The 20,525-nt window shown below is 43.2% G+C and overlaps 1 protein-coding gene across 1 annotated transcript in view; it reads left to right on the top strand.

Annotated features, from left to right (window-relative positions):
- rbck1 (RanBP-type and C3HC4-type zinc finger containing 1) overlaps positions 1 to 20,525 on the top strand; it is a 48,728-nt gene that overhangs the window by 14,044 nt on the left and 14,159 nt on the right. Inside the window, exons 4-8 of the mRNA XM_043710078.1 lie at positions 2,482 to 2,570; positions 7,957 to 8,170; positions 14,463 to 14,572; positions 15,424 to 15,597; positions 19,547 to 19,707. Coding sequence (XP_043566013.1) covers positions 2,482 to 2,570; positions 7,957 to 8,170; positions 14,463 to 14,572; positions 15,424 to 15,597; positions 19,547 to 19,707 — 748 coding nt within the window. The remainder of the gene's footprint in view (positions 1 to 2,481; positions 2,571 to 7,956; positions 8,171 to 14,462; positions 14,573 to 15,423; positions 15,598 to 19,546; positions 19,708 to 20,525) is intronic.

Here is a 20,525-nt window from a genome sequence, read left to right as displayed (position 1 = left end):
AATCAGTCCTTGCCTTTCCAAATACATGTACATCCTGTCCCTCAGGATTCCCTCCAACAACTTGCCCACCACTGAGGTCAGGCTCACCAGTCTATAGTTCCCTGGCTTGTCTTTATCGCCCTTCTTAAATAGTGGCACCACATTTGCAAACCTCCAGTCTTCCGGCACCTCATTTGTGACTATCGTTGATATGAATATCTCAGCAATAGGCCCAGCGATCACTTCTCTAGCTTCCCACAGAGTTCTCGGGTACACCTGATCAGGTCCTGGGGATTTATCCACTTTTAACCATTTCTAGACATCCAGCACTTCCTCCTCTGTAATCTGGACATTTTGCAAGATGTCACCATCCATTTCCATTCAAAGAGTTGGGGTTGCTTATTTTGGGATTATGCAATTTTGTGTTTTTAATAAAAGATGGATGCATAGTTTCGGGTTTATCATTCACAGCTGATCTGGCGTCCTTATAACAGGAGGCTTGTGTGTCTGAATCCTCACTGAAATATTTGGCAGAACATCAAACCATTCCACTTCCTGGAATGCACTTGAAATTATAGCACGAGTAAGGTTTGGCTGGTTTCCGAACTCTAACTACACCCTTCCTGTTCACTGTAATGACGTTGAATAAGTTTTGTTAAGGCGGTCCTGTACTGGGAAGATAAGTGAAACAGGAGGACTTAAGACAAGGAATGCACTAATGCAATAAGCCTTCTTTTAAAACAATAATTAGTAGAAAGCTTGTTTGGTGTCCTGGCTAATATTGATCTCTCTTTAACATCATAAAAACAGATTAGCTGCTTAATACCATATTATTATTTGTAGGGACTATGAGTGAGCAAATTAATTGCTACAACTGTAACTATGACGTGTCAGTGCCAATGATGGACTGGGGTGGACAAAGTTAAAAATCACACGACACCAGGTTATAGTCCAACAGGTTTTGGAAGCGCTAGCTTTCGGAGCGCTGCTTCTTCATCAGGTGGTTGTGGAGTATAAGATCACACAGAGGACACAGAATTTATAGCAAAAGTTTACAGTGTGGTGTAACTGAAATTAAAAATTGATCTTTTTCAATACAACTGTAACTAGATTTCTAAAGCACGTCATTGATTATACAGAGCGTTAAGGCAGCTAGTAGTTGTAAGTCTACTGTTTTCTTTTCATACAAAGTATTCTTCCTGATATTCAGATATGAAAACAGGCATCATAAAACTTTGGTGACTAGTTTCAACTTTAATTCACAAAACATACCTCCTCTGTGGTTTTTACGAGTGCTTTTTGAGGACTGTTACACTGTTCCATCTATTTATCCCACGGAAGTAAGAAACTAATGGAGGGTCTGCAGACCTCCCACCAACTGATACTGAACTGTGAAACCTTGAGGGATAGACGACAGATGCAGTGAACGAGTATTGGGTTCATGGTATTCCAACCTTTTCTTGGTCTAAATCTCCAGTCCACTATGAGGCTACAGACTTCAATATTTCAGTTCAATATACTGGGTAGACTCGTTGCAGTTTGAAAAAAAAGACACCCACATTAAGTGCACATCCCCGAAATGAAAGGAGACAGATTGACCTTTCCTGAGTATGGCGTCACTCCTGGGGTTTGCTTGTTAAAATGATTTTGACCAAAATAATTTCATCACAAATATATCCATGCTTAGCTATAACCATGATTGTCTGTTATTTTGGCGCATTATTTACTGACTGTTTAAATTATTTCACTGGATGTGAGTAGTGCTGACAAGGCAATTGTCTCTTGGTGGTGAGCTACCACAGTCCACAGAGGACAGAATGAGGGAGGATTAGTAGTGTTAAGGGCAAAGTCCCGGGATTTTCATCCAGGTGCAGTGAAGGAACTGCAGTGTAATTCCAATTGAGGATGGTGGGATCTTGAAAGGGAGTTTGCAGGTTGTAGTGTTTAAGGAGCTGTCGAAGGAGGCTTGGTAAGTTGTTACAATCTTTCATATAAATCAGGCTGGTCCAACAGAAGGGGGATCAACTGTGTCCGGCTGAAGGGGATCCACTGTGCTCAAGTGAGGGGTGAATCCACTGTGTCTGACCGAGGGGGATCCACTGTGTCTGACCGAGGGGGATCCACTATGTCTGTCAGAAGTGGATCCAATGTGTCTGAGTGAGGAGGGATCCCCCTGTATCTGGCCGAGGGGTTCCTGTGTGTCCTTCCAGGCTGTTTTACAAAATATCGGTAGGTGTAACTGGAAAAGTTTAAAAGGAGTCGCTCCTCCAACCAAAGGCTGGTTCTATCCCACATTTGCTTCTGATAGGTTCCCCCACTCTTTTCAGCAAAAAGACTCAGTCCCCACCAACCACTCTTGGGGATGGGACAAACAAGGGGTCAAAATGTGTGCGCACCAACCCAAAAACAAATGCTAACACCAAAGGCAAAAGCGAAACCTATACTACGGAAACAAAATGTTATTGTAAAATGCTAACTTCTTTTACACACAATTTCTCACAGCAGGACTTGAACCCACAACCTCCTCTCTAAGGGGTGAGTGTGCTGTTATTGAGCTAAAGTCAACCCTACACAGGTTTCTTCTATCAGCAGTAAGTATGAGCGGGAAACAGCGTGTGATATGACTTGTGTTTCTGAATGGAAGCAGATCCTAACGTCCAGAATGCAAAGAGCCATTTCCTTCAATTTTAGAACAAACACTTTTGTGATTATTCAGTTGTAACTTCACCACAACCTAGACCTGCACTCTCATTACTAACTGTCGAAGCTCTAAAGGACTGTGCCCCACTTAGAATATAGAACATAGAACGTTATAGCATAGTACAGGTCCTTCGGTCCTCGATGTTGCGCCAAACAGTGAAATTAATCTAATGCCCATCTAACCTACACCATTCCATTATTATCCATATGTATATCCAATGCCCATTTAAATACCATTCATGTTGGTGAGTCTACTACTGTTGCAGGCAGGCCATTCCACGCCCTTACTACTCTCTGAGTAAAGAAACTATCCCTGATATCTGTCCTAAATCTATCACCCCCAATTTAAAGCTATGTCCCCTCGTGTTAGCCTTCACCATCCAAAGAAAAAGGTCTCACTGTCCACCCTATCTAATCCTCTGATTATTGTATACGTCTCGATTAAGTCACCTCTCAACCTTCTTCTCTCTAATGAAAATAGCCTCAAGTCTCTCATAAGACCTTCCTTCCATACCAGGCAACATCCTAGTAAATCTCCTCTGAACCCTTTCCAAAGCTTCCACATCCTTCCTTTAATGCAGTGACCTAAACTGCACGCAATATTCCAGGTACGGTCTTGTACAACTGAAGCATGTCCTTGTGGCTCCGAAACTTAATCCCCCTACCAATAAACGCCAACACACCATATGCCTTCTTAACAACCCTATCGACCTGGGTGGCAACTTTTCAGAGATTTATGCACCTGGACACTGAGATCTCTCTGGCCGCAGTGGGTACTGCAGATGCTGGAGATTAGAGTCAGGATTAGAGTGGTGCTGGAAAAGCACAGCAGGTCAGGCAGCATCCAAGGAGCAGGAAAATCGACGTTTCGGGCAAAGGCCCTTCGTCGATTTTCCTGCTCCTCGAGTGCTGCCTGACCTGCTGTGTTTTTCTAGCATCACTCTGATCTTGACCGAGATGGGCGGCATGGTAGCACAGTGGTTAGCACTGTTGCCTCACAGTGCCAGAGACCCGGGTTCAATTCCCGCCTCAGGCGACTGACTGTGTGGAGTTTGCACATTCTCCCCGTGTCTGCGTGGCTTTCCTCCCACAGTCCAAAGATGTGCAGGTCAGGTGAATTGGCCATGCTAAATTGCCCGTAGTGTTAGGTAAGGGATAGATGTAGGTGTATGGGTGGGTTGCGCTTCGGAGGGGCGGTGTGGACTTGTTGGGCCGAAGGGCCTGTTTCCACACTGTAAGTAATCTAATCTCTGTTAATCTACACTGCCAAAAGTTTTACCATTAGCCCAGTACTCTGCATTCCTGTTACTTCTTCCAAAGTGAACAACCTCACACTTTTCCACATTAAACTCCATTTGCCACTTCTCAGCCCAGTTCTGCATCTTATCTATGCCCCTCTGTAACCCACAACATCCTTCAGCACTATCCACAACTCTGCCTACTTTAGTGTCATCCGCAAATTTACTAGCCCATCCTTTTATGTCAACCTCCAGATCATTTATAAAAATGACAAACAGCAATGGCCCCAAAACAGATCCTTGTGGCACACCACTGGTAACTGTGCTCCAGGATGAACATTTCCCACCAACCACCACCTTCTGTTGTCTTTCAGCTAGCCAATTTCTGATCCAAACCACAAGATCACCTTCAATCCCAAAACTCCGGATTTTGTGCAATGGCCTACCATGTGGAACCTTACCAAATGCCTTACTGAAGTCCATGTACACCACATCAACCGCTTTACCTTCATCCACCTGTTTTGTCACCTTCTCAAAGAACTCAATAAGGTTAGTGAGGCATGACCTACCCTTCACAAAAACATGTTGAATATTCCTAATTAAACTATTCCTTTCCAGATGATTATAAATCCTATCTCTTATAACCTTTTCCAGCACCTTATCTACAACCGGAGTAAGGCTCACTTGATCTAGAATTCTCAGGGTTGTCCCCACTCCCCTTTTTAAACAACGGAACAACATTCGCTATCCTTCAGTCTTCTGGCACTACTCCTGTCGACAATGATGACATAAAGATTGAAGCCAAAGGCTCTGCACTCTCCTCCCTGGCTTCCCAGAGAATCTGAGAATAAATCCTATCCAGCCCAGGAATCTTAACTATTTTCAGATCTTCCAAAATTTCTAAAACCTCCTCTTTGTCAACTTCAATCCCATCTAATCTAGTAGCCTGTATCTCCGTATTCTCACTAACATTGCCCTTTTCCAATGTGAATACTGACAAAAAGTATTCATTAAGCGTTTCCCCTATGTCCTCAGGACCCACACACAACTTTTCACTAGTGTCTTTGATTGGCCCTACTCTTACTCTAGTCATTCTTTTATTCCTGATATACCGATAGAAGGCCTTAGGGTTTTCTTTGATCCTATCTGCCAACAACTTCTCATGTCCCCTCCTGGCTCTTCTTAGCCCTCTCTTTAGATCTTTTCTGGCTAACTTGTAACTCTCCAACCTCCTAACTGAGCCTTCACACTCATCCTCACATAAGCCTTCTTCTTCTTCTTGACAAGAGCTTCAACTTCTTTAGTAAACCATGGCTCCCTCTCTTAACAACTACCTCACTGCCTAATAGGCATGTACTTACCAAGGACCTGCAATAGCTGTTCCATGAATAAGCTCCACATTTCAAGTGTGTCCATCCCCTGCAGTTTCCTCCCCCATCTTTTGCATCCTAAATCTTGCCTAGTCCCATCATAATTGCCTTTCCCTCAGATATACCTCTTTCTCTGCAGTATATTCCTATCCCTGCCCACTGCTTTTGTAAACATAACCAAATTATGGTCACTATCGCCAAAGTGCTCACCTACCTCCAAATCTAACGCCTGGCCAGGCTCATTCCCAGTACCAAATCCAATATGGCATTGCCCCTTGTTGGCCTGTCCACAACCTGTGTCAGAAAACCCCCTACACACATTGATCAAAAACTGACCCATCTAAACTACTTGAACTATAGTATTCCCAGTCAATATTGGGGAAGTTAAAGTACCCCACGACATCCACTCTCGCTCTTATTGAGAATCATCTTTGCTATTCTTTTCTCTACATCGCTGGATCAATTTGGAGGCCTATAGAAAGCTCCTAACAGGGTGAATCTTTCCTTTCCTATTTCAAACCTCTGTTAGTCTTCCTTTTTCACCAGCTCTTCAACCAGGACGATGGCTTGTTTCAAATCGTTCTTCTTAATTCAGGATTGGAAGAGGTGCTTCTTGAAGCCCAATTGAGAAAGGACCAAGCTAGAACCTCCCAGAAATACATATGTGTCAAAAAACTGAAGGGGATGGAAGGACGTAACTCCATTCACTAGGGAGAGGGTACCGAGAAAGTTATTACAACTAAAACCTTACAAGTGTCCAGAACCTAATGAAATTCACCCTATTTTCTTAAAAGGAGTGGCTGCTGAAATAGGAGATGTATTGGTTTGCATTTTGTAAAATGGCCCAGATTCCTGAAAGGTCCCATCAGATTGGAAAACAGCGAATGAGACTTGCCTATTCGCGAAAGGAAGGGAGGCAGAAAGCAGAAATCTGCAGGCCAGTTAGCTTCCCGTCTGTCTTAGGGAATATTCTGGAATCATGTTTTGAGGTTGTGGGAGAGCACTTAGAAATTTTCAGTGTACAGGTAATCAGGCAGGTCAATGTAGTTTTGTGAAAGGGAAATCGTGTTTGACTATTTTAGTGAAGCTCTTTGTGGAAGGAACAAGCCATATAGCTAAAGGGAAACCTGTGGTGCTGTGAGAGGGTCACTACTTATGAACCAGGCGACTTAGGTTCAAGTCTTACCTGTACCAAAACTAAGTCTTAGCAAATCTGTTATGGTTGACTAAAGTTATGTGTAAGTTCCTGAGGGAACCTTACAGGATTGGCATTGAAATGCCATTACCTCTTGTAGGAGGGACTGGAATTATGGGGCAATGTTTAAAAAAAGGGTAACCCATTCAAGACTGAGATGAGGAGAAATTTTATTCTGTAAGAGGGATGAGTGCTTTTGGAACTCTGTTTTTCCCAGGGATTGACGGAGGTGAGTCATTAAACATATTACAGAGGTGGATGGATTCTTGAATAACAAGACGGTCAAAGAGAATGGGAAATAAGTCAGAATGTGGAGTTGAGGCTACTGACAGATCAGCCATGATCTTGTTGAATGACATGGCAGGCTTGAGGGGCTTCATGTTGATATGGAGAAGCTACAAGCAGCACACTGTACATGATATAACTCAACCTGAGACCTGGAACCATGTTGAACAGGGAGGCCTTGTGGAAGACAGCTGCTTGAGAAGGTGGGAAATGTCAGTCAAGTTGGGGAATGAGAGACTGATAGAGCTGTTGGAAACAGAAATTTTGTTCACCTCCCCCATCACCAATCCAAATGAGGGTAAAATTGAAATATAATGCCCCCCAGACCCTTCCCCTCATCAAATAAAAACCTAGATAGTAGACATTACTGTTGTTATATATCGCTGGTGGACAGAGTGGGTGTCTTAAATGGTGAAAGAGGTTCAATCAAGTGGGATGTTCTGTCCTGTATGGTGTGAAACGTCTTGAGTGTTGTTGGGGCTGCACTCACCCAGGAAAGTGGGGAGATTTCCCTCACACTCCTGATTTGAGCCTTGGAGATGATGGACAGGCTTAGGGGAGTCAGGAGGTGAGTTAGTCACCACACGCTTTCCATACCTGAGGGCAGTAAGGTGTTGAGCAATCTAATTTGTCAGAGATCTCTCGATGATCTCTTTGTAACTGGTTAATACCACTTCTTTGGAGGTCTGACTAATTTTCCATGAGACACACTTTGACCCCTAGCCCGCCCGCCATCAGTGCAAATTCTAAGCTGCTTGTCTTATCAATGCAATGTTGGCTTTAGCTCAAAAACAGCACCCTTACCTCTGAGGCAGAAGGTTGTGTGTTCAAATCTGACTCTGGGGAATTCTGTATAATGTACTTTAGTTTAGTTTAGCACTGTGGAAAAGCTCCACTAAAGAAGGTGACACCATTCAAATGATACAATAAACCAATGTCTTTCCTGCTCTCTCAACTGGATCCCATGGCTTTTTTGAAGAAGAAGAGTCAGTGAGTTCTGTGCTGTGACCTGGTCAATACTTAACCCTCAATCACCATCACTGCATTTGAAAGGTCCTCATTGGGTTGTAAAGCTCAGAATAGCCTCGGGTTGTTAAAAAGGCGATAGACAAAGGCAGTTTATTTTTTTGAGTCAATTTGAAAGTCTCATTGAATGGATGTTATTTGTTGTCTCATGTTGCCCATAAAGGTCTATAATGATTACAGTTTTCATCCGAAACTGCAGCAGTGGATCATTGCTCATCGATTGGCAAAGGACCATGAAACCTTGCAATTCCATGGCATTCGAAAGGATGGGGACACGGCATTTATGTATCTCCTATCAGGCAAGCAAGCCAACCTCAGACAGAGGCAGTGTGAACTGGATCGGATCCTACTTCTACAAGCAGCAGAGACAGCCAGTGGTAAGTATTCATTTCAGGAAACACCTCTTCAGAGAAAGGCTAATGGAAACCTGGAACCCTCTGCCCAACAACAAGCTGCTGTGGTTGGGAGTCAACTGAGATTGATAGACTTTTGCTATGTGAGGGGCATTCATTGTTAAGGTATAGTCATCTACAAAGTGGGGAGCTGATGGCCTGTGGTATTATTGTTATACTTCATCCAGATCCTCAGCTGATGTTCTGGGTACCTGGGATTTGAACTCAATTCTAAAAAAAATCTGGAATTAAGAATCTACTGATGACTGTGAAACCATTGTTGGTTGTTGGGAGAACCTCATCGGGCTCACTAACGTCTTTCAAAGAAGGAAATCTGCCATCCAGACCCAGTCTGGCCTAATGTGACTCCAGACCCACGGCAATTGCCGACTGTCAACTGGCCGTTGAAATTGGCAAGCTACACAGTTCAAGGGCAGCTCGGAGTGGGCAATAAATACTCACCCAATAGGTGAGTAAAACAAATCTATTTAATGGAGGAACTGATATGAGGGGCTGAATTGCCTCTTCTGATGTCAAACGATGTTACAGGCCAAATAATGGAACTGTAATACTTCACAGAATCCCTGGAAGCAGGCCATTCGTCCCATCAAGTTCACACTCATGTGACATCCCACCCAAACCCATAACCCTATATTTCCCACTTAGCCTGCACATCCTTGGACATCACGGGCAATTTAGCATGGCCAAACCACCTAATCTGCACATCTTTGGACTGTGGGAGGAAACTGGAGCACCTGGAGGATACACACACAGACACGGGGAGAACATGCAAACTCTGCACAGACAGAGTTTGCCTGAGGATGAAATCGAATCTGGGTCCCTGGCACTGTGAGGCAGCAGTACCAACCACTGAGCTACTGTACCACCCTAACTAACAACCTAGATTCTTAAAACAGGACAAGATTTGAATGGGAGATGTTCAAGTTGCCAAACTGATGGTCTCCAAGTCGACTGTTTGTCATGATCCTGTCGCTGAGTTAATTTCAACAATAGAAGCAATGTGCTGAAACTCATTATTGCTAAATAAGGAGCCCAATAAACCCTCATTTTCCAAACCAACCAGAATTTCCACGCAGCAACACAGGTCCCTATCTGCACAAATCCAAACATTACGGTCAGAATCAAAGGGAGAGAGTGAGGACTGCAGATGCTGGAGCTCAGAGTTGAGTATATGGTGCTGGAAAAGCACAGCAGGTCAGACAGCATCCGAGGAGCAGTAGAATCGACATTTCGGGCATAAGCCCTTCATCAGGAATGTTAGAATCGAAGCTTAACCTATTAATATAAAAGCAAAATACTGCAGGTGCTGGAAATCTGAAACAAACACACAGAATGCTGGAGAACCTCAGCAGGTCTGGCAGCATCTGTGGAGAGAGAAAAACAGAGTTAAAGCTTTGAGACCAATATGACTCTTCTTCAGAACTGTGAGGTGTTAAAAAAGTGTTTTTTAAAAAATACTTTTAACGGAGGGTGAGGAGAAGCCAGAGGCCTTGTGTAGAGGCATAGTGCAAAAGACTAAGGGGTTATTAATGTTTAACCTGTTTGTTTGAAGAGAGGAAGAAATCATTTCACAAACCGTTAACCCTGTATTCCGCATTCTTATTTGTCCTTCCAAAATGGACAACCTCACACTTGACAGGGTTGAACTCCATCTGCCACTCCTCAGCCCAGCTCTGCATCATATCTAAGTCCCTTTGCAGCCGACAACAGCCCTCCTCACTATCCACAACTCCACCAATCTTCGTCTCATCAGCAAATTTACTGACCCACCCTTCGACTCCCTCTTCCAAGTCATTAATAAAAATTACAAACAGCAGAGGACCCAGAACTGATCCCTGCGGAACTCCACATGTAACTGGGTTCCAGGTTGAATATTTACCATCTACCACCACTCTCTGACTTCGACCGGTTAGCCAGTTTTCTATCCAACTGGCCCAATTTCCCTCTATCCCGTGCCTCCTGACTTTCCACATAAGCCTACCATGGGGAACCTTATCAAATGCCTTACTAAAATCCATGTACACTACATCCACTGCACTACCCTCATCCACATGCTTGGTCACCTCCTCAAAGAATTCAATAAGACTAGTAAGGCAAGACCTACCCCTCACAAACCCATGCTGGCTGTCCCTAATCAAGCAGTGTCTTTCCAGATACTCAAAAATCCTATCCCTCAGTACCCTTTCCATTACTTTGCCTACCAACGAAGTAAGACTAACCGGCCTGTAATTCCCAGGGTTATCCCTATTCCCTTTTTGAACAGGGGCACAACATTCGCCACTCTCCAGTCCCTTGGTACCACCCCCATTGAAAGTGAAGACGAAATGATCATTGCCAACGGCTCTGCAATTTCCTCGCTTGCTTCCTACATAATCCTAGGATATATCCCGTCAGGCCCGGGGGACTTGTCTATCCTCAAGTTTTTCAAAATGCCCAACACATCTTCCTTCCCAACAAGTATCTCTTCTAGCTTATCAGTCCATTTCATACTCTCCTCTTCAACAATACGGTCCCTCTCATTTGTAAATACTGAAGAAAAGTACTCATTCAAGACCTCTCCTATCTCTTCCGACTCAATACACAGTCTCCCACTACTGTCCTTGATCGGACCTACCCTCGTTCTCGTCATTCTCATGTTTCTCACATTCACATAAAAGGCCTTGGGGTTATCCTTGATCCTACCCGCCAAAGAATTTTCATGCCCTCTCTTAGCTCTCCTAATCCCTTTCTTCAGCTCACTTATGGCTATCCTGTATCCCTCCAACGCTCTGTCTGAACCTTGTTTCCTCAACCTTATGTAAGCCTCCTTCTTCCTCTTTACAAAACATTCAATCTCCCTCATCAACCAAGATTCCCTCACACGACCATCTCTTTCCTGCCTGACAGGTATATACATATCCAGGACACGTCGTATCTGTTTCTTGAAAAAGTTCCACATTTCCACGACATCCTTCCCTGACAGACTATGCTCCCATCTTATGCTCCTCAGATCCTGTCTTACAGCATCGTATTTACCCTTCCCCCAATTGTAAAACCTACCCTGTTGCACGCACCTATCTCTCTCCATAACCAAGGTGAAAGTCACAGAATTGTGGTCACCATCTCCAAAATGTTCATCCACTAACAAGCCCATCACTTGTCCCGGTTCGTTACCAAGTACCAAATCCAATATGGCCTCCTCTCTGGTCGGACAATCTACATAATGAGTTATTCATTCTTTATTCATTCGTGGGAAGTGGGCTGACCAACTTTTATTGCCTGACCCCCAGCTGCCCTTGAGAAGGTGGTGATGAACTGCCTTCTTGAACTTAAGTTAATCCAAAATGCCTTTAGGGAGGGATTTTGGCCAAAGTTTGATGTTCCATTTATTACTAACACCTAGAAGAGAAAAAAATCATGTTACAAACTCCTAATTATATCACCAACAGGCCAATGTAATCTGTGCGAATTCCCAACAATTCTCTGGTATTACAGAGTGTTTACACAGAAACAGGCCATTCAGCCCAACTGGTCCATGCTAGTGTTCCACATAAACCCCCTACTTCCAATTTTACTTATTCTATCTCAGCCAATCACCATTTCTTTGATTTTTTTCCATTATACGCTTATTGGGCATTTGTTTAATATTATTTGACTCAAAATAATATCTTCCATGTCAACTGCAATTTCCTCACAGCCAATGCATGGACCTCACAGCCAAACTAATATGTCAAGTTCCAGTTTTTTAACACTCCCTTCATAAAGACATTTCTTGTTAATTCCTCACTGGATTTGTTTGTGACTCTCTACATTTATGACTTTTAAATCTCCGCTCCCTCACAGGTTGAAAATTTTCGCTGTATCTAATCTATCAAACCTCTTCATATTCTTAAAGATTTATGTTAGATTCCACTCCCCCACCTGAGCTGTTTCTGTCCTAGAGAAATGTCCAAGCCCATTCAGACTTGGCTCTCGTACCTCACAGCAAACTTTAAAATCTTGTCTTGCTACTTCTCTGAAGCTAATTTTTATATTTTCTTCATTGTTTTGTAGGATGTAGGTGTCACTGGCAAGCCCTTGAACATTTCAGAGGGCGGTGAAAAGTCAATTATATTGCTATGGGACTGGAGTCACATATAGGCCAGGCTGGATAAGGACAGCAGATTTCCTTCGTAAAAAAATTCAACAGTCAGCCAAATGAGTTTTTACAGCAAGCAATGATTATTTTATAATCAGCATTGCTGAAACTAACTTTTCCAATTCCAGATTTTTATTCATTCTTATTATTTGTTTCAAAGATCTTACCAGTTACAATGGTAGGATTTGAAACATACACCTACAGCATCAGGCTAGGCCCCTGGACTATTGCTGCCTGACCTGCTGTGCTGTTCCAGCAATAAAGTTTCAACTTTGATCTCCAGCATCTGCAGACCTCACTTTCTCCCTGGACTATTCTTTCAGGGTCATCGTAACTAAGCTGCCACCTCCTCACGTATGGGATTTATCATACAGAGAGCACAGCCAGAATTTTTAAATTGGGGCCAGGGTGAAATCTGGAACACTTGAGAGCCATTGGGAGGCCCTCCAGCCATCTGAGACTGAGAGCCCCATTGCAAGGCATTGGGAGGGGCAAGGAAAGATAACAACTGTATTTTGCTTTTTCACAAATACACAGTCTTTGCCCAATAGCCACAGACACACCCAAGTGTGACAGAACAGGCCTGGGTTGCGAGTGGGTGTGATCCCTTGTGTGAACTATCGTACACCTGCTCTCCCTCTCCATCCCCCATCCCACTTTGAACCCATCATGTTGGTTTGGCTGTGGGGTCCATGCATTGGCTGTGAGGAAATTGCAGTTGACATGGAAGATATTATCTAATCAGCCTGTTCTCTCCTGTTGTGACACACCTTTGGAGCAGGTCGGACTTGAACCCAGGCCTCTTGGCCCAGAGGTAGGGATGTTACCACTGCACCATTGGAAGCCAGACTTTTTTTTTAACTGAGGAGATTCCAACTCTCCTGGTTATATTTTCTTTTCTCATTTTTTTTCTTTGTTTCCCTCTACACTACTGCCATATGGTAGTGGTGCTTATATCCTGCACCCACATGGGATATATGTGGATTTCAACAGTTTCATCATTTCCCCTCCCCCACCTTATCCCTGTCCCAAGCCTCCAACTCGGCACCACCATCCCATCTCTTCCATCACTAACCCCTCTGACTTATCACCTTCTCCCTCACCTTCATCCACCTATTGCTTTCCCAGCTACCTCCCCCCAACCCCATCCCCCCATCCCATTTATCTCTCAGCCCCGACCCACAAGCCTCATTCCTGATAAAGGGCTTATGCCCGAAACATCGGTTCTCCTGCTCCTCAGCTGCTGCCTAACCGGCTGTGCTTTCCGAGCACCACACTCTCAAATTATATTCCCCAGCACCCATGGTGTATCTATGTGTGTGTGTGTGTAGGTGCAGCACACAGTGAAAACACTAAATGTAAAAACTCAATTAATATGGAAACTAGACTTTAATAGCATGGCTTTAGTTGATGACACTTGGCTTTCACTTCTCAGACAAATCCAATGTGACCACTTCCTTCCACAGGCTGGTCTCTTTCCAAATGAATGGGAATCCCCTGTGGTGGGATCTGGCACAGAGCTTGGCACTGCCAGATGGAGTGTTCTTCTCTGATCTGGACCGGGAACCTTTTCAAATTCCACCTCCACAAGTATGTGTCACATTCTGAGTGGAGTTAACTCCACAAGTTTATGTGCACATCAGCTGACGTCCTTGCGCTGTTGCCATGTGACCAGGCTTCAAGTGTAAATGGGTACGGTTTACCAATTCCACCCCATCCTGAACAAAGACTTGCGTTTATGTAACGCCTTTCCAGAGTGGGGCATCTCACTCACTTTTCCTGTATCCACAGATCGAACAGAATTTGTGGCCTGAATCGATCAACGAGTGCTGGAGAATCACAACTTGTGCTGCATTATTGGCAAAATTGCTGGCCCGTTTATACGTCAGTAATGACACGTGTCACAAACTCACCAGTGTTTTTCTGGCATGATTTGGGTGAAATCAAGTTTTTGCAGAAGAAGACAGTATATGCAAATAATGCTGCTGAATTCTACACCTTTATTTGTAGATCATCAGAAGGAGAGTCTCTAGGCTGTTAATAAAACGACAAATTTCAAGAAATGATTGGCATTGATGTTGCTTTGGCTGTTGATGAGAGAGAAGATTTCAGAAAATTAAACTCATCCCTTTCTTCTAGGTATGTTCAATTCAAAACTGAACAGTGAAGATGCTTTTCTTAAGTTGGAAGCACGTGGTGCCCAAGTACAGTCAAATGAAGCAAACACTTTGCCAGAGGAATCAGCAAAGGTAACGATTTTTCTCATCACCAGCTCCATTGTATTAATGTTATGGACCAGACCAGACCCCCTCAAAATATATTAGGAAGTAGCCAAGAGTCTAACTTTTTCTTATTTTAAAGGTAAATATTAGGTGTTGTGTTTCAGACCCAATTCGCTTGGTCAAGCTATTCGACATTAAGCAGAACACAATTTATTCGAACACTAGTTAAACGATAGTCAGTTCTGATATAACATGATGGTTCCATTCCTGTGCGATCCTGCCTTATAAGATAATTGCATAACAGCAGCACCACTGAAACCAATGGGACCAGAATTGCATGATAGCCAATATAGTTAGGGAAAGTTCGCACTCTCCAAATCATGGTCTAAATTCTTCAAGTGTGTTATAGCCAATTTGCGTTGAAGAAACATGCATTATAGCAGAACCGACTCTACAACAAAAGAAAGAAAGAACCCGGAATAACTTAATTCTATTGAAAAACTTAACAGAATAATGGATACAGTAACTATTACTAATTAACTGTTCCAATATGGTCACATCCCAGATACACATCTTGGCAAAAGGCAAGTCCAGAAAACAGATTTGCCTCACATGCAATCTAGCAGCTTAGGAAGGGAGCTCCCAACCTTTGGTTGTAATCGAGAGAAGGAAATATAGCTTCAACTTCTTCAAGATCCCAACAGCAACTGCTGCTGAAAATTAAACATCCCTGGTTCTAGAGCCTAATGATAATGTCCTAATACTCGGTACCTAATGGAAGGCACCAAGTCTTTGCTTTCGATAAGCTGTAAAACACAAAGCCATTGGATGAAATAAATGATGTTTCTCCTTTTCTTCTCTCTCTCTCTCTCTCTCAGATTGGTTGGGTGTGTTCAGGTTGCACATACATTAATAAACCAACCCGTCCAGGTTGTGAAATGTGTAGCACAGCCAGACCAGACAACTACCAAGTCCCAGACATATATCAACCTGATGAAGAAGAGCTCCAGAGGATGAAGAATGAAGAAGAAAGTTTTAAACAATATGAACAGGTAATGCTTTTGCCGTTTTTCAATACCCCTTTGGTTTTTTAATGTTCTGTTTGATTTCTGCTTTTCCTCTTTTCACTGTCCATTACTAGCTTCCACTGTGCTTCAATCCTATTGCGTTAAAGTGGAATGTTTTCAAAATTTCCACACTACAAATGGTGAATACTGACGGCCCATAAGCTCGAGTGCAACTCTATACATTTATACAAGGACATGGTGGATCAGTGGTTAGCACTATTGCCTGACAGCGCCAGGGACCCTGGTTTGATTCCACCCTCGGTTGACTGTCTGTGTGGAGTTTGCACATTCTCCCTGTGCCTGGGTTGGTTTCCTCCGGGTGCTCCTGTTTCCTCCCACAGTCCAAAGATATGCAGGTTAGGTGGATCGACCATGCTAAATTGTCCCATAGTATCCAGGAATGTGCAGGTTAGGCAGGATAACTATGGTAAATGTGGGGTTCTGGGTATAGGGTTGATGCTCTGTAAAGTTCAATGCTGACCTGATGGGCCAAATGGCCTCCATCTGCATTGTAGGGCTTCTATGATAATGCTGGAGCTTCACCAAACCTGTGAAGTTAGTGTAAGATAGACCGAGATCTCCTCAGAGTCTTCGCAATGATGTCTGTCAATGTAACCCATACCTGATTGCTGTCATTCAATAAACGGTCTCTTTTTAAGACTGTCTTCATTAGACTACCCAGTGGTTTCCTCTACCTTACTGGACAATACAGGCCCTGTAGATCCTAATCTGAAAAGGAAGTTGGTGGCATGATGACCAAGAGTCCAGCTAGCTTGTACAACATGGCGTCAGTAGTGGTCATCGGAAGATTTAGTTTAGCTGCTGTAATAACTCAGGAATCCCAACTGGAAAGGAATGTTGTTTTTTGTTGAACACCAAAAAACCTATGGTGTATGTAGGCTAGTCCCAACCTGGAACAGACAGTTCTGCAGACCCATCCCTGGATCTACTTTATCTGGTTTGCTCCTTATATCAGGACGTGTTATTGTACGCAACCGAATGTCTTTCCTACCACCAGATCACCTTGACTTTGTTTTTGATTTTGTTTTTGTTTTTAATCACCCGGGCCTGTTTTATGAAGGGCTCAGGGTGCTGAGTTCTGGTTGGGCAGGCCATTGCCTGTTACCAAGGGAAGTCATAGTCAGTGAGCTCCACAAGAAGATTAATTTGTGATGTCCCATGGGTCTTGTAGGGGTTATCACAATCGCAGTTATATCAGTACCCCACCCCAATCCAGTCTCACACCAGACCCCACCCTCCCTCCCCCCACAATGTTGGGAATCTGGAAATGGAGGCAATTTAATAACAGAAGCTCCAAATCCCTCCCTGAGGGCCTCTCCCTGAGGTCCCTCCCTGAGGGTGCCCACATGGTATCACTGCCACTCCTGCTACCAGTCCGTCAGTAGTCTCCACATCACGAGGTAGTCTGGTGACCCTGTCCCTGAGCCACAATGTTAGAGCCTCCCCAACACTGAAACTGGGCACCATTCCTAATTGGTCAGTGTTACAGTTTGTATCTCGGAGAAGTTTACATCAGGTATCCCACCACATCCGGGTTCCTGGTATAGTCGTTTGGATTGTAACCCAACCAGAAAAATTCCTGGCTGGGAGGAAAGCCAGTTGATTCACTTGGTCCCCCGTTCCCATATATTTACATTGTCATTGATAGGTCCATCCGGTTGGAAATTTGTAACTTTGTATTCTTTCCAAATTCTTCCCAATCTTAAATGTATCAGAAACATTGGTCTGGATTTTAGGCCCCTCCCTTTCCCCACCTTACCACCATCATAGTGAGAGCTAGGGACAGGTAAAATATACCCACTCACCCCTGACTCGCTTGTCATGATAAAAGGAGGGGGGTGGGTTTGCCAATGGGGTAAGGTGCTCATGGCTCTGCCAACCCTTGGGTCTAGCTAGTCCTTTCAGTAGCTAAATATTTTGCCCACTTAAGGCCATCAACCTGTCTCCATTGCCTTAATACATTGGCTATCAAGTGAAAATCTCAAGGCCCATTCAACTTTAACAATGTTAATGAAAAGGTGAGAATGAAAGGTGTCATTGCTTTTCAGAAAACACCCAACTCTGCAAATCCAACTGAGGAGAAAGTGCCCTGAATAGTTGGATCTTTGTTCTGGGGAGGGAGTGTTAACGGGAGCCGGGCCTGTGGAGAGAGTGCAGATCAGGGCTGTTTAAAAGGTACACCTCTGTAACTTGGCACTTACTCCCAGCCTTTTAAAAAAAATCAGTTAACAATGCTTGTTAATGTCCATTTTTTTTCACAATTCCAAAGAGCATTTGACCTCCCAAAGGTGTCCTTGGATCAAACCAATTGGGTATATCACCTCTTCAAAAGAAAATTGACCACTTCAAAGAAATCCAATAAACTTGGACCTTCTCTTCAAAAGTGTTTAGCCCAGATGTAATGTTTTGGAAATCCCATTCACACACATCTTTACTTTTATATGTATTGCTTCCTTTGTGAGCAATGGATATGCAAAGTTCAAGCAGCCGTTCTGGAATTGAGGGTCCAGCACCATTGACCTGAGCGGGTAACCCTCTCTGATGTTGCAAACATTCTGGTCAAGGCTTTTACAGCTGTCAGTTACTGACCTCCTGCCACTCAGAGAATGTGGTGTGCAACATTACTGTTCCCCTCCCTAACATCTGCTTCCACGGCTGAGTATCCCCTGTAGTGTGAGAGTTTTACAGACCAGTTAGTAACGGTCAATAGCTGTGGTTTGTGTCTCAAGTGTAACAAGATGAAAGGATTCAAGAACCTTATATTGCACACACGTGCATTCCAGCAGAGATTAGAACTTGCAATTTTCAATAACCGAAGACAGAATAACTCTGGGAATTTAGTAACTTTAAGGGAGGGAATTCTCTTTCTAAAATCTAGTCTGAGTTTGCATTTCACATTTATCTAGCTGTAATCTTAACTTTTCATTTCTTTCACAGTGTTTGTCAATATAATACAGACTCAAACTGTGTGGTGCTGGAAAAGCAAAGCAGGCCAGGAGCAGGAGATGCTGCCTGACTGGCTGTGCTTTTCCAGCACCCTCTATCTCAGCTCTAATCTCCAACATCTACAGTCCTCACTTCCTCCTAATATAATACAGACTGCCTACTAGTGGCGTCTATATAGTCAGTTAGGTAACTAGCAAATTAGTTACCTGGTCAATATAATAAAGGTCTCTCAAATTATAAAAAGATCTTGTTTAATATACTTTTTGCAGAGTGTAGCAAGCTGCCTTCTTCAATTGCTGTAATCCTTGGGCATAGGTTGACCCACAGTGATGTTATGAAGTGAGATCCAGGATTTTGTCCCAGTCAGAGTGAAGTGACAACAATATATTTCCAAGTCAGGATGGTGTGTGACTTGGAGGGGAAATTGCAGATGGCAGGGTTTCTTTTTATCTGCTGCCCTTGTCCTTCTAGGTGGGAGAGGTCCTGGGTTTGGAAGGTGCTGTTGAAGGAGCGTTGGTGGACTTCTGCTGTGTATCTTAGAGATGGTACATACTGGCGCCACTTTGAGATAGGGAATAAATGTCAAAGGTAGTTGGGTGAGTGAACAGTGTTAGTCAGGCAACTTTGTCCTGGATGATGAATGAATACAAAGAGAATTTTGTTTTCATTGTGACAAAGGACACAATATAAGATGTTCACTGCGAAATCCATTGAGAATTCAGAAGAACCTTCTTTACTCAACGATCTGTAAAAATGTTGAACTCGCTTCCAGTGGATATGTTTGAAGTGAGCGTACAGATACATTTAAGGAGAAGTTAGACAAGTTAAAATGAAGAAGGGAAAAGAGGGTTATGATAGTAGAGTTAGAGAAGGAAAGACAGGAAGAGGCTTCAATGGATCAGAACTACTGGTATAGACTGAATGGCCTGTTTCTGTACTGTGTGTTCTGTGTTTGATTTATATGCAGTCCAAGCTGCTGAAGCGACAAAAGAATTACAAACTCTTGTTGGAAACAGATGAACAAAACCTAATATCGACTGGGGAAGATTTTGAATGTCCAATTTGTTTAAACATCTTGGAGAATGGTGAAGGAGTGACTCTTCGAGAATGTTTACACGCCTTCTGCAAGTAAGAGAAACTGTTTTTATTCCATATCATTAGCATAGGGCACTCCTGGAGGTAACTGTAATGTAATGGACAGACATTAAATGTAATGTGATGTCAAATCCCCTCAAATTCACTCAGTTCTTCGAGAACAGAAATTAGACATGTGTGAAAAACTTAAAGAGGTGGATTCCTTCAGCTCATTGTGCCTGTGTTGATTCTTGCTTAGTCCCACATATCTGTTCTTTGGCCATAAACTTGCACAATCAAACACTTACACAACTCCTTTTTAAAAAAGTGTTTCAGGATTCCATCTCCATCACCTTCTTGTTCAGATCGTTTTATATCCTGACATCTCATTGAGTGGAAACATAGGAACTTTTGACTTAATGGTAGGATTAGGCTATTCAGCCCTTTTGAGCCTGCTGCATTATTTAATAAGATCATGGCAGATCTCAGCTCCACTTCCTTGTCTGCATGCCCCAACTCCCGTAATCCTGAAATCCATTATCTGCCAAAAATTGAACTTCACCTTGAATACCTTTATGGCCCCAGCTTTCTCCACTTCTGAGAGAGAGAATTCCACACTGTAACGAGCATCTGAGAGAAAAAGCATTTCTCTTGATCTGCTTTCTCACCGAGTTTAGATCTTGTGACCTCTGTTTATTAAGTTTTTCTCTCACTTAATCCAATCAGCAACTTTCACAAAAACCTCAGTGACATTAACTCTCACCGTCTCTGTTCCAAGGAGGAACAACCCAAACATTTGCAATCTCTGCTCGCTGCTGAATTTTTTTATGTAATAAAAACAAAGTCTTGCAGATGCTGGTGCTTTGAAATAA

The sequence above is a fragment of the Chiloscyllium plagiosum genome, chromosome 20 (genome assembly GCF_004010195.1).
Source record: "Chiloscyllium plagiosum isolate BGI_BamShark_2017 chromosome 20, ASM401019v2, whole genome shotgun sequence".
Taxonomy (NCBI): Eukaryota; Metazoa; Chordata; class Chondrichthyes; order Orectolobiformes; family Hemiscylliidae; genus Chiloscyllium; species Chiloscyllium plagiosum.
This window is presented reverse-complemented; position numbering and strand designations above follow the sequence as displayed.